General features: G+C 39.4%; 1 protein-coding gene across 1 annotated transcript in view; it reads left to right on the forward strand.

Moving 5' to 3' along the window:
* Positions 1-14,404, forward strand: part of Wge (BAH domain and coiled-coil containing protein winged eye) — a 193,840-nt gene that overhangs the window by 164,400 nt on the left and 15,036 nt on the right. Inside the window, exon 8 of the mRNA XM_076392062.1 lies at positions 7,407-7,571. Coding sequence (XP_076248177.1) covers positions 7,407-7,571 — 165 coding nt within the window. The remainder of the gene's footprint in view (positions 1-7,406; positions 7,572-14,404) is intronic.

Below are 14,404 nucleotides of genomic sequence, written 5' to 3' on the forward strand. Positions count from 1 at the left end.
ACCAGGTAACTCTCATCCATGCAGATTAGCAAAGCAAAATATTGAACTCGACAAAGACCCTTACCAACGCCCAATAAACGCAGACAATCTAATACTCATCGAGTTCGATTTCTCGCGACATTCGATGCGTTCTGGCAGTAATCAAACAAAGATTAACACTTCCGGGGAAAAAGCAATCAACTTGGTCCCGTTTCACAGTCCGTCCTTAATATCTCCAACTTTCCGAATTTCCGTTCGACTCTCGCGTGCCGCGCAGACAGGAGGCCGCTTCCAGTCGCGTTTTATCGCGTCCGTAGTTTTTAATTGTCATCGTTAGCGTCCAAAGCGAAAATTCTGCCCCGTCGATTCGCCTCGCGCTGTTATCGCCGGATGACGTTCGCGATACTCGATTCTACGCGAAATTCTTGCTGCTCGTTCTCCTTTTTTAACGAGCCAACCAAACCGTACGGTCCTCTCGTAATAACCAATAGAAGAAAATATCGTTTGAGCCAACTTCGCAATACGATGTTACGTAACTGCGGCTGCACGAGATTGCGTGTCTGCTTTCTGATACTGACAAAAGTTGACTTTTATCTCCGAGATAAAAGGGGTGCGCGAAAGGTAATTTCTGGTGAAACAGTTTTTGGGCTGCTGCAAGGGTTTCTCTTGCGTCCCTTTTTATATGGTGGATCCATAGCTTGGGAAAAATGATATAAGGAGAGTTGTGTGAAGATTCATTTGCAAGTTGCAGAGTGACATGTTGCACACGGAACAATGGTTATATAGATCTTGCAAAAGTCTGCCAAGTAGACTTAAGTACGGTAGATTTTGGTAGGATCTGTTGGAGACATTTGTAGAATTGAGAAAGGTAGCTTGGCTACAGTGAGAGCAGCTTTGTTAAATGTACAAAGTCAACATTGACGAATTCTATTAAACTCAGGTCTGATAGAATACTTTGTAAATTCTATGAGAGACTATAATCTATGTGTGACAAGTTGCACAGTGACGAATTACACAGTGACAAGTTGCGCAGTGACAAGTTGCACAGTGACAAGTTGCGCAGTGACAAGTTGCACAGTGACAAGTTGCACAGTGGCAAGTTGCACAGTGGCAAGTTGCACAGTGGCAAGTTGCACAGTGGCAAGTTGCACAGTGGCAAGTTGCACAGTGGCAAGTTGCACAGTGGCAAGTTGCACAGTGGCAAGTTGCACAGTGGCAAGTTGCACAGTGGCAAATTGCGCAATGGTAAGTTGCAATTCAATTTTTTTATACAATACATATCTACTATGTAAAAACAGACTCCGCTGCATTAGAAGCTTCAATGTTTTATTGACTAATCTTTAAATCCCTCTGATTTCTTCCAAACGCCACACACCCAACGCCTCCAAAACAACGAGAAAGATACTACTACAAACGTATTGTACGAAAAACGTCAACCAAAACTGCGAGCAGTAATTGTAGAGGCGCCCATGCAGTGCATGAATAGTCAACAGTGGACACATGAATATTCGCGCGAAGAGGAAGGAGGCGAAAGGAGAAAAACCAACACAGAAGGATGCATGAAAATTATCACGAGCTAAGGGGGGGATGGTTGGAGGGCGACGAATGGCTCCGATCAAAAGGTTCTCGCCGCGAGAGTCGCGGTCCCGAAGAAAAAAAGCACCGCCCAGGCGTATCGAGTCCCGTGCGCGCCGATTAATTTCTTGCGGTGAGTGCGTGGCCAGGGGGAGGAAAGTAAGAGCTCGAAAAAGGGGGTTGAATGTTAACCGCAGTCGACCAATGGGACGTCGGCACGGCGAGTGGAACCCTTCTGAAGGACCTCCGCGACTCGTGTGCGTGATGCTCGAAGATAAAAAGAGCCTCTGTGTGCGTGTGGCTGGTCGTTTTGCTCCTGGCACAGAGGGGAGACGACTGCGAGTCTGGGGGGAGACGCGGAGGTCGGAGAGAGAGGAAGAGTCACAGGAAGTGTTTAGCAGCGACTTGGCTTTTAATTAATCGCACGGAGACTCACGTGGTGTTCCCTACATACCATTCACCTGGCCAACTCGTATTTCTTCGAGTACGGTTTTGTGTTTCGTGGAATTTGAAGAGGTAGTGATGAGACTGATGGATATTCTGTGAGTGAGGGTGTGTGGTACCTTTTGATGGTGGTGTTTAGCGGCAAGAAATTGTGATCTTATGTGTTAGCATTTTTGTATTTGAAGCGTTAGTTCATCTTTTTCAACTGTTTTGGAAAATCTCGCCAGGCATTCGAAATGCGTTATTTTCGTGGAGGTATCGTATGTTTTCTTATGTTTCGTATTTCTATTTTAGTTATTCACTAGTTTAGATTCTTTGAATAAAATATACAGACACCAAGTTCAATCAAATTGAGTAGCTTAAAAAAATTGTCGCTTCCCATAATTGAGTTATCTGGTTGGTAAAAATAGTGTCACACAATCAGTTAGTGCAAGACTATTTTAATTCTAAACGAAAGAAAAGGAAACTATAACGCTTGAACCCTCGTAAGACGTTCCAGCATTATGCAAATAGGTTTAGGCATCCTCGCTACTCCACATCCTTGAATCGTTTGAAAACTCGCAAGCAAAAGTGCAGAGGTTCCATCGCTAATTACATCACGATGCGGAGGTTGGATAGTTCAGTGTACAATTTCCATGCTGATGTATGTAATTACTTTTACGAACAACTGGCGGATGATCAAGGTATTTATGATCTCTAAAAACTGAGGAGTTACACCTATCATAAATAAAACATAGACTAACGATGGAGACGATCAGTGGGGTCATGTACAACATCGATTAGACGTCTAATGTGGTAAGCAGTCTTGGGTAGGTGAAGTAGTCGAACCTGTTTCAGAATCATTTGCCTTCTGGCTGGCTGGCGACCACAGTTGTCATTGGTGGATAGTATTCGATTGTGAATCGGTTGATTAACCTTCGGTGATTGTGTAGATGCTTTGCTACGTGGTTTAGTATCAATTTTTCGTGGATACACATAATTCACATTGCAGAATTTGATCTAGAATGATTGAAAATCTGTTCCATGTTGCTCAAGAATTAGAAACGTTTTGTGAGTTATGTGAGAGAATGTCTGATAGTTTATCGAATGTACCATCCCACGAGATGGTACAAAATACTTCAACACGACGATTCAAACAGAATTTATTGACTCTCCAATGCTACTTTGGCTCGACTTTTCATTTTGATTCCTTGGCAGTGATGTTAACGTACAGGTCAAGAAGTAGAACGCAGTTTCTGCAATACTGTTCTGCTTCTTCGTAATGCCGGAACGACCTTCGTCGCTGTTGAATTTCGAAATAAGCTTTTGGCACAGACGGTAGGAACGAGAGAAAAATGTTCGAAGTAGATAAAATAAAAATGGAAAGAAATGTGGCGGAAGAAACGAAGAATTTGGTTTGCACTTATTTTATAACGTAAGATGTTAGGAAACTAATGATGAAGACATGTTCTTAGATTATGTCTTGCTTCATCTTATAGAAGTTATCGCAATTATTTCTATCTTTATGAACCACGCTTTCATCGAAACCATTATGGATGTTTACTATGTCCGACGGATCACTACTTTCACTGATAATGCAGTAGATAGAGTGGATTGAATTGGTCGTTAGTCGAATATTAAATTGGATCATTATTATTGTAATTCTCCTGAGCACTAACACTTACTTCGATCATTAATTGATAAGAAACTACTAATAATTTTGACCATACGATATCTATTAAAGCCATATTACACGTTGTACTATTTCACAAGGAGTCGATACAATACAACAAGCTACAAGCAGGTAATAGAAGAGACGATAAGAAAAAGCAAAACAAGCTGGGAAGACCTAGAAAGTGTCAGTATCAGTTAAAACTTTAAAACTTTCCTCTAAGTTAGAAGAGGAGAAAGAAAAGATCGAACTGTTCCAAGTTAGTGGAGAGAAATGCTGCAGACAGGCAGAAGAAGTAGTTTCATGTTTAACGAGCAGTTTTTGTTAATATTGTTTAGGAAGGATTATAGACATAAGTCTAAACTTTGTGCTTCAGTAAAATGTGACAATATGTACTACTTAGAATATACATATAATGACTGTCAGTATTTCTCAAAAGCATGTGCAAAAGGTTCTCCCAATCAGACCTAGAATCCTTCAACCAAATATGAACTACGACCAAACTCCAAATTTTCCTCATCACATCAAGCACAAGTTCCAAACTCGAAAGCATCCCCAATTTTCACAAAAGAACTCCGCAGATCAAATCCCAAAGCAGTTCCCAAAGAAGCCACAAATCGAACACAGGCACACAGGCTACCTCCATCGCTAACCGCACTCATCCACAAGTCACGAAACCAGAAATCCCTAACTCGTATACAACCAAAAACAAACACAGCACAAAGACTCGTCGAGTGACTCCAAGCGCTGCCAAAGCGCTCACAATCATCTCTAAAGAAGTAGAATCTCCTCGTTAATGATACCATCAGAAGGATGTCGTAATCGATTCAGGGAAGAAAAGGAAGACCGTGGCAGCAGGAAGAAAAGAGAATAACGAAAATGGCGGAGGGGTGAGAAGGAATTGAGGAAGCGTGGAGCAGGAGGAAAGAACGGTCTGATTTCGAACACGGCAGACAGAAGTAAGAGGGAAGGAAAAGGAGCAGACGTCAGGAGGGTCGCGCGCGCGAACCGACAGAGAGCAACAGTCGAACAGAGAGAGGAGAAGGGGTATAGCGAGCCAGGGGGAGAGGAGAGAAAGAGAGAGAGAGAGAGAAACGACCTTGTTAAGTAGGAGGTGCGTGGCACGCATGGCGACGCAAACACAAGGCGTGGCTCGAAAGAGTCTCGACCCTAGGTCTATCCCTGGTACCCGCTGGCACATGTACACCCACGAATGGAACGATCACGGGCCTACGTTTATCTGCTGCACGCGTTACGTCATGGAAGTACATACATATCACGGCGAGCAACGACGAGCAAAACGTGAAAGAGCGGCGGAGGCTGGGCGAGCCGTCGTGAGAATTCATTCGATAGATCCGATTCCAGTCCGCGGCGGGAATCGATCGTCGCCGTGCGTTGAGAGCCTCTCGGCTTTTGCCAAAGCAGATTTCGCTTTTTTCTTGTCTGGAACCACCTGGCAGCCTCGGTTTCGCGGCTTTTCGTGCTTGTTTTCAGTACACACGCGATGGAAGTGTCATAGGTCCAGGATGAAGGTGTGAACGACGGTGTAGCGCGTTGACAAGTGGTTACGCTGATGCTTGAGTGGTCGTGGGATGGATAAAGATAGTTGGTGAATAGGGAAGACACTGATGGAGGGATGTAGGTTCGAGGAGGTGGGTACATCGAGGACTGTCAAATTGTTGAATGAGTGTTATCCTTCTTCATTGTGCTGTTATTTCAGTAATAGTCTGTTGGTAGCTCGCGAGAGAGGCTGTTCTTGGGATTCGAATCTTTTGTGGAATTGTGAAATTGCTGTGGTTATTGGGTTACCAGGGAGTCTAAAGTTACCCAATGACGTTTTCATCTGTTAATGATGGATATTTCCCTTGATAATGCTGCACGCCTTGATTGATGGTACTGGACTGGGCTCCACGAGCAGAAATAGATATGTTAATATGGGAATGTAAATTTGACAAGGTGAAATGGTAATTGGCGCTAACACAAATGCATCACTGGTCTAGTTAATCACATGCAGTCGAAAGCGCGTAGAACTAGTATGATTAGACAGATTGATGGTACATTTGCGACAATGCAGTGTGATATTTTAGAGTTGGTCGTGTGGTGTTGGCTGTCAAGTCGTTGATTAAGTGCTTTCTTATTTGTATTGTAGCGTATCAATGACTTGACTCGCGACATTTCTCATTTGGAGCATGGTGGAATGTTGTTTCAGTAAGTATCTTAGTGAAGAGATTATTGAGTAGTCCTTCTGGTGATGGGAGTCTGTCTTAATCAGGATTAAACAAGGTTCCTATTAGTCTTTGAGAGTTTCAGTGTGAGTAATTCTAACGCAGTAGAATTGCAAGAACAGACTCATCATTTAATGTACATATTTTGCTTAAGTTTTTTGGAGTACTGACGATTTATTACCATTGTACAAATAAATCATGAAATTTAAAAAAAAACTTTACTAATAAGATGCACCTCAGCATTCAGAAGATATATTTTTTAAGCAAGTTTATTTAATAACTTAACTTAAGAAGGCTAAGACTAATCTCGACGTCTAAATTAATAAAGCAATCGATTTGAACTACGACAGTCCATAAGTGTAGTCTTGCACCTCACTTATGACAGCAGTACTTTTAGCTTTTATACATGCATCGTGACATCCTATATGAAAAATCATACACATTGATCTCAGCACTTTTATATTCTGAAAATAATACTTCACTTTCAAGATAGTGTCAGATAAGTAGAACATCGAATAATAGGTAATAAAAGTTGCAGTCAATTTGTGAACTATTTATTTCTCAAACTGTTTTTAACTTTCTTTATGACAGGTAGATACAGCGTATATGCATAGGGGAAAGAACTATCCAAAAATATCTTCTCACTGTTCGAAGTCACGAGTTTAAAACACTTGCTACAACGTCATTCATATACGAGTGGCATTGTTCTATTTATTGAACCAAACGTGTCTTTCTATTTTCTTCTAAACCGTAATATCTCATTCACGAGCAACGACTGTGTAACAATCTCTACTTCGCTATTTACAATATAATTTATACCACAAATGAGTCGTTGGTTTGTCAAATGGATTAATTCCACGAAACAAAGATATTTATACTTATTATGAACATTTACATTTATTTTAAAAGTTAGGCATCAATCAAGTGCTTTGGTAGATACCTATTAAAATTTAAAAAAATTCAAAAAGTGGAGTTAATCATTTTGGCCTGTGAACAGCTCGAATACGACTCGCCACACGCAAAGAATAATTTGTATCTCGAATAAATGAAACTAAGGGTGGGAACACACTATTATCACATCACATGAACTTACGTTACATACTAGAGCAAATTTGTGTCATATTACAGCAAAATAGGTCGAAAACAAGAAAGAAACCTTGGCTCACACTATAAATTTTCTGTAGCATATATCTAACATGATTTGACCCGATGTGACAGTACTGTATTCACATCTTAAAAGAAAAATTAAACCCTTCCACATTTCTAAACCCAATAAATCCTTCCCCCAAGAGTCCAACAAATCCAACACCTGCGAATCGAAAAAATAACGAAATACCATATTTATTGATCGCCACGGCGCGAAGGCATCGAGCTTAGCGAGCCGTAATTTATCAAGTGGAGGCAGCATATTGCGAGCAACGTATCTACATTACGATTTTTCATTCGTCCGTCACCGACGAGGCGGCAGCGGGCGCATCGGGCCAAAATGGAACTCGAAAATTTATACGCGTGCACGTCTGCCTTTGTTGCAGGGATCGTGGTATCGAACGCAGGAGCCGGTAGCGTGCCAGTCGGGATCGCTGTGGCCAGGCAGAGATTACAGCACCAGGAAACCTCGACTTCGATGCGCAATGTTTCCCTGAGTCATCACACCTCGCATCATGCGAGCTATCATCACTTCCAGCCTGACAATCTGGGTAAGTTTTACGACCCCGCCACTCCGCTATAAACTTCTTTCGTGCTCGTTCCCGGGAACTCGCGTTGCGCCAGTTTTTCTTTTCATTTTGCTTTCGTGCCTTGATCGGTCGTCTCCGATGAGAAGGTCTAGGAGACCTAGATCTCTTGGATCTCTGGATATCACGTCTTTGTTCATTCTTTCCTATACCTTTGGCTAAAATTGCTCTTTGGATCGAGCTAGATGAATGGTGATTGCAAATTTCAAACACGAAGGTTGATTGTCGCGAAAGATCTGTTTTTAAGTCGGATTATATGGCATAATTTCGATGGTTATTTTGGTAATCGTGGGTCCCTGGTGATCTCAGTTTCGTATTCCAACGTTTCGAGTATTTCAAATGTATGAGAGTCTGCGGTTAGTCGGTGGTACTCGATGAAAATAATTTGTGTTTGAAATTGAAATATTGATGGTTGAGTAAAGGTAGATATCATGGTCTCATGGAGAGTCTGTGGTTGGCTTTGAATTAAAGATTGGTCTATATGATTCGATTCTGATGAAAGTTTGGTAGTATGGAGAAAAGTTGACGATTTAAATTGAACACACTTTGAAAAGTATTGAACGATATTTTAGCGAATATTATTTTCTTCAGAAATGTTTGACAAATTACATAAAAAAATACTTGACCGTCCTTTTTGTCTCACAATAAGCAATTAAAATCGAAAAGCATAATTGGTTAATAAATATTGAAGAATATATATGGAGCTTGTGTTTAAGTTTTAATAATCGATAGTTCAATATAAAAAACTAGAGAGTAATTAGTGAACGATAGAATAGAATTTCTATGTTCCATCGATTGGTAATAATGAATGAGAGCAGACGATCAAATTTTCATTATTACGAAATAGTTCCGACATGGCCGATCCGCAAGAGAGTTTAAATTCGTTACTAATTCACTGATGTCGGAGAATTGCTGATCATTTGATAGTTCATGCGAAATGTATATGCAGAATTGGCAATGAGCGTTAGGATTGAAATTTAGTTTTCCCTCATGCAGATATAATAATGGTAGATACTGTTTAATTATTTGTTATTTTGTCGTACTTTAAGTAATCTTAAAAACAATTTCAAGTCCCAATAAGGAAGCTACATTACTTCTTTTTATTAAAGCTTCTTCATTCCTATTCTCGAATCGAGTTAACTGTACAGTCAATCTATTTCACTTGTTACCGTTCCACACAATTCTTCCAAATAAAAAAAATCCTCTTCATTACGTTGAAAAATAACGGCCCGACCAACACAAGCAGGCTTTTAAACATTAAGCGCCATTGGAAAAAGTAGCGTCAGAAGAAACGGTGACGCAAGGAGCGTGCCTCGAGCACAGCGCTCCGAACAATACCTATACCCAGTTGAGAACAGGTATGAAAAGTAATTAGCCTAGAATGAGTTTTTCTCGGCGGGCACCGTACACGCGAATGTAGTCGACCCTGAGCACTATTGCGTATCAAAACGACGATAGAAGCCGCGAAGGAAAACTCTTCCAACGCGATTTTTTATTTCAGAATCCACTTCAATTGACTGTCCTTTATACTGTACTAATTGTAAGTTAGGTGACCACAATTTCGCTGTGTTAACGTTTGGACTAGTCTGAAACCTTTTTCAGTGTTCCTAAATACTTATTTAATGAAATTATTAAATATCTTATGAAGTTTAGAATTTTATCTGACGCCTAGAATCTAAAACACTAATGCTATTTTTTGATTTTTAGTGATTCATGAATTTCTCATGAGTAGCAGATTTGGAAGCACTGGAAAAATTGTGGTCACCTATTTTGTTATTTCTCGAAGCAACGTTTCGACAATAAATTTTATATATTTCTCGGAGTAACCGTTTAAGATGGGAAATAAGTCAATTAGAAGACTTTTTTATCAGCTGAATTTCGATTTCACGAATGGACCATTTTGCAATATCGTTTAAAGGTCTTTCAGCGTTCTATTCGCTCGAACGGAAACGCTTTCGCATTGTTCTTTCGAAAATCCTTGAGCGCGTTCTCCCCTTTGTGCCAGTGCACTTTTCTTTAGGTGTAATCGTGATGTAATTGTTTCGTTGAAACGATATTCTGGCTCGCGTCTTCGAGGACCTCCTTGGCGTCTATCCTTCGGTTTTAGATTTCTTAACAGGGTTTGTTTGTAACGATTCTTTTCACGTTTCAGCTAAAGAATTTCGTTTACCAAGTACTGTTGTAAAGATAGCGTATCGAGTTTTGATTTCTTCTTTGATATTTCCTGGTTTATGGTTATTTCGTCGAACGCCACGGTTTTTAATCCTTCAATAGGGGAGGAGTGTATTTACCTTTTAGGATAACTATTTGCACAGCGAAATTGAGAGTTCCACGAGGATAATATTTTATCAAAGGTTTGTCGGGTTGTTTCAAATTTCTCTTCTTTGGAGGAATACTAGTACTAAGAATTTTGGAATTAATCGAAACTTCTTCCACGAAGAATGAGTGGAAGTTCTTTCAATTCTTTCTACAGTGATTTAATGAAGTTGATACATCTATCATTACATATTAGTTTACAACTCAGAGATTGTTACCGAAAACGAAAAATTCGATAGAACATTCATTAGCGAGATCGATGAAGTTAGCTTAGACTCAGAATCCGAAAAATAAAACAAATAGTAAAGATAATTCTAATTCACGAGACTCACACCGACAGAAATATGCTTCATCTTCAACACAACTTTTTCTCCAACTCAAGAAGAGTTCTAACTCTTCGCCCCGTATAGTCCCATATATCCATAAAAAATATTGGACACGTCCCTCGAACCATCGCCAAGCCATAAAACCTCGAACACTCTCTGGTTCGTAATCACTCGATGAGTAAACACTTTCCCCAGTACCTGTCGATACCATAAGGATGCGCCAGTCGCGAGAGTATCATTCCCTATGCTATCGATTTGCTCCGCTATGGGCGTGCAAGATTCCCCCTTTATCCATCGTACGAGCGAGGGTCTCACCTGTGGAACATTAGATATATTTCTACGTGGCAGCGTGCGTGTACACGGGGAACAAGCGTTATCGGATATACGGCTGTTTTCATTTGAGACCGTCGTCGCAGAGCCATCGGCATTCCTAAAGCGACCGAAACATCTGGACGGAATATTAACGAGGGACAGCGAAGGGCTGGCAGCGTTCTTCAGGAATTCCTCTTCCCGTCGCTCGGAGGGTTCGAAACCGATCATCTTTCCGCGCGTCAACGATCGGATATGTCCCGACTAAATTCCTCTCGTCCCTGCGAGCCTCATCCGGCTGTAATTTTTCCGATGGCGTACGAAGGCGAAACGATCGGGGTTGGATCGTTCCGCGGAGTTATGAGGAGCGATCGTGAACTTAGGAGGGAAACCTGCGAACCGTCTCGCGAGTGATCAGATTTTTTGCAGAGGGAATCGTTCAGAATAATCTCACGAAGTAGTAAGACGCAAATCTTTAATGTTTTTGAGGAATAAATTGTTGACATGTTCATCGCCACGGTAAATTCGCATTTTTTGCTCGGGGCAACATGAAAGTATTTTAATAATCAGGCACTTTGGTCAATGGAGACCACTGTGGTGTTATAGACAAAAGAATCTGTGGTCACATGTGACTAAGGTGGCAGGCAACGTGTTAAAAATGTAAACATTTTTAAATGTCAACGAGGTACTTGTAGGAAACCAACATTTGTTAGAGAGAGAATTGGTGTAGAGAAAATTCTATGCTTTTCTGGTTTTATATTGAGTATCATACATGAGCGTGCCGAGTATTCGATGAACAAGAGATTCAAGGTACTGGAGCTATGGGTGTTTGCTTTTTCTTCCATTTATTGTGTGGTTTTAATTGAAAAGAGTAATAATGTGTAATATTTTGGGGCAAATTTTTTTAAGAATTGACCGTGCGATGCCAGAATTGTATATTTTTAATAATTTATTTCTCGAAAATGGGAGAGATTTGTGCCATACCATTTTGTGAAATTATTTTGGATGATCCCCTCTACAGCTCATAAAAATCTCATCGAAAAGCTCGTACCGAAATGGGGCTATCTGAAGGGTGGACCATTGATTTTTAGCGAGGAATTATCTGTGTAAATGTGATGGTGGAATAGATTCTTCTTTTCGAATTATTTCATTTATTTGTTCGTGGGAGGTTCTCGATATAGGGAAATTTCGATTAATTGGAATGTTGGATTTTTCTGTTCATATCGCTCATGATTAACAAATTTGCTCTTTTTGAGTTGGATATTTATACAGAAGGAGCAGATTCTGCATTAAATGGCGATATTGTCTCATATCTCTGAAAATCATGATTTTCGAGTTTACCAATGTTGCAGAAAATAGGCGATGTGATATTTAAGTGAAAATATCCATGTCATGTCAGACGTAGCATATTAATTACAAAACTTAATATCTGTATATACAGAATACTGATAAATATTAATTTATCTACCTAGATTAAAACTAATAAATTCAGTTAACTATAGGTTGAATCTTTTGAACGAAATATGGTCATGGGATGAAAGGAATCGCGAAGCTGTTCCCTTTATTAGATTTGCTCCTTTATACCTACCTAGTATAAAGGTTGTAGCTTAATCTAGTTTTTAGAACCATTTTGTAGATTTTACACTGCCTTTTGCTCGAGCTCGATTCGTTTCGCTAACTCTGACCTACTGGACGTTAGAGGAACGAAAATTCGCAGGCCTCCGATTTATCGCACGACGAAGTGGAAAATTGGATTTAAAACGTTGCTGGTAAACGAATTAATCGATCGTTCGGGAGTCGCCTCCGTCGCTGGAGAGTGTTTTCCAAAAATATTTCATTCGAAAGTTTCTTGTTTCCTTTTTTTCTATTTATTGATCCAGTGCTGAGTAGCTTCGTAACAAAAAACTAAATTTTGTTAAGAGAAAGTTGTAAGTTATTTCCTTTGAAATATTACACTGTTTGTGGCAGAATGCAATTAATATGAAAAAATATGAATTCGTCTTTTAGTTTTTTAATTAAGCAACGCTACAATAGCGATGTCAAGAGATACGGTTTCTAGTTCAGATGAAATTTTATTAAACCCTGTACCTTTCAACTCTGTTTCAATTAAAAGTCAAATTAAACGTATTGTGTATGCCATGCAATAGACTCGTCATAAAGGATCCATTTTTTCAGTAAAATATATGAGTATATATTTGTGTAGGCTATGCATTCAATTACTGAGTATACAACTGAAAAATAATTGTCAGATCCACAAACAAATTTTGTTAGTTCTTGAAAACTTTGTTGCATAGTGAACTGGACACGGAGAAATATTAAAAAAAGAAAGAATAATTCACAGAGGATGTGAACTCTTTTCAATGAAATCAGACATATTGAAAAATCCTGATTAAATTGAATATTCCATGCATCATTCCGCCACTACAAACGTATTCAATTTAAATTTTCACTTCAGAACCTTCGAACTTCGTTTTCATAGCCAAACATTCTTTCTTTAATTATACATTTCATTCCTTCAGACAGTCGTATCGTTTCTCATATTGCACCCCTCAAAAATAAGACAAAATTATGACAGAAACTATTCTGACATTTTTAGCGAATTTCCGTTTCGCCTGTTGCCATATTTAGTATCGCTCGTCATTCGTACCCGTTAATTACCTTCGTCAAGGTGCTTTCGACAAGGTTTATCGACCTGGAGGTTGCACTTCGCGATAAAAATTGCAAAGCAAAAAGCGTGCTTGCATAAAGAATTTGTCTCGCGTATCGTGGGACCGTCTGAGGAGTTCCTATTCTCGCGGCAGGTGCATGATTGAAGAAGATAGGTAGGTAGCATGTGTGGGTCGGGTAATGTACAAGGTGTTCCGCGTAACGTGACGTTCGAAACGACGCGGAAGTCGCGATAAACCAGTAAAAAGGAAACTTCAGAAGCTTAAAAGATGAAAACGCTGATACCAGTTCGCCTGGCCATGTGTGTGTCGTCTACTGTACGTCAAGCTGGATGAATTAATTAATGGATCGCTTGAGTGGTTCGTCGATCGGAGAATGAACTTTTTTTCTTTCTTCCCTTGACTTCAATATGGCAACTTTTAGTACCTCTTTTTCGGTGGCGGTTCAATTAGTAAGAATAAATGTAAAATAAAAGGAAGTCTGTTTAAATTTTATCTTGTAGTAATCAGTCTCAGAGTGCATGGTCTTCTTTTTGCGTTTTTTCTAATTAAAAATTGCTGCACGTTATCGTTGCTTTTATTTCGTTCTAATGAGTTTTAACGAAGTAAAGTTTTGGTAGCAGATGAATGCTAATAATCTGAATGTTAGTAATGAATGAATAGTATTAATTAATGTTGAATAATTGTAGTTATTTAAGCTTTTCGAAAACAGGGGTTATGGAATCGTATAGGGTTTTCAAAAAGTTATAAAGTTTCATCCGTGTTCATGTAATGAATTCAAGCAACTATGTTAATGAGTAGCTTCGCACAGGTAACTGTAAAAAATAGATAACTTATTTAGAATTTCATTAATTAAGAGTGCGTTATTATTACATACGATTACTATCGCAGAATTTAGACAAAGAAAGGTGAATTAAAGACTGTAGCAAGAGGCAGATTAAATTAGCACATCTTATAAGCTGTAGGTATCTACAATGTTGCTCGTTAATTTTGTTCGTGATATTAAAGTAGCATGTTTGTTATTAAATATTATAATATGAAAGAGTTTCCTCTTTCATAGAGAAAGAAGAATAACAAGCCTATTTGAATAGACTTAATAGAATAGAACTAGGGAAATCAGTGAAATGCCAGATATGAGCGCATATTTTTTTGAAGCTTTTATTACTTTGACATTTACTCG

The sequence above is a fragment of the Calliopsis andreniformis genome, chromosome 2 (assembly GCF_051401765.1).
Source record: "Calliopsis andreniformis isolate RMS-2024a chromosome 2, iyCalAndr_principal, whole genome shotgun sequence".
Lineage (NCBI taxonomy): Eukaryota > Metazoa > Arthropoda > Insecta > Hymenoptera > Andrenidae > Calliopsis > Calliopsis andreniformis.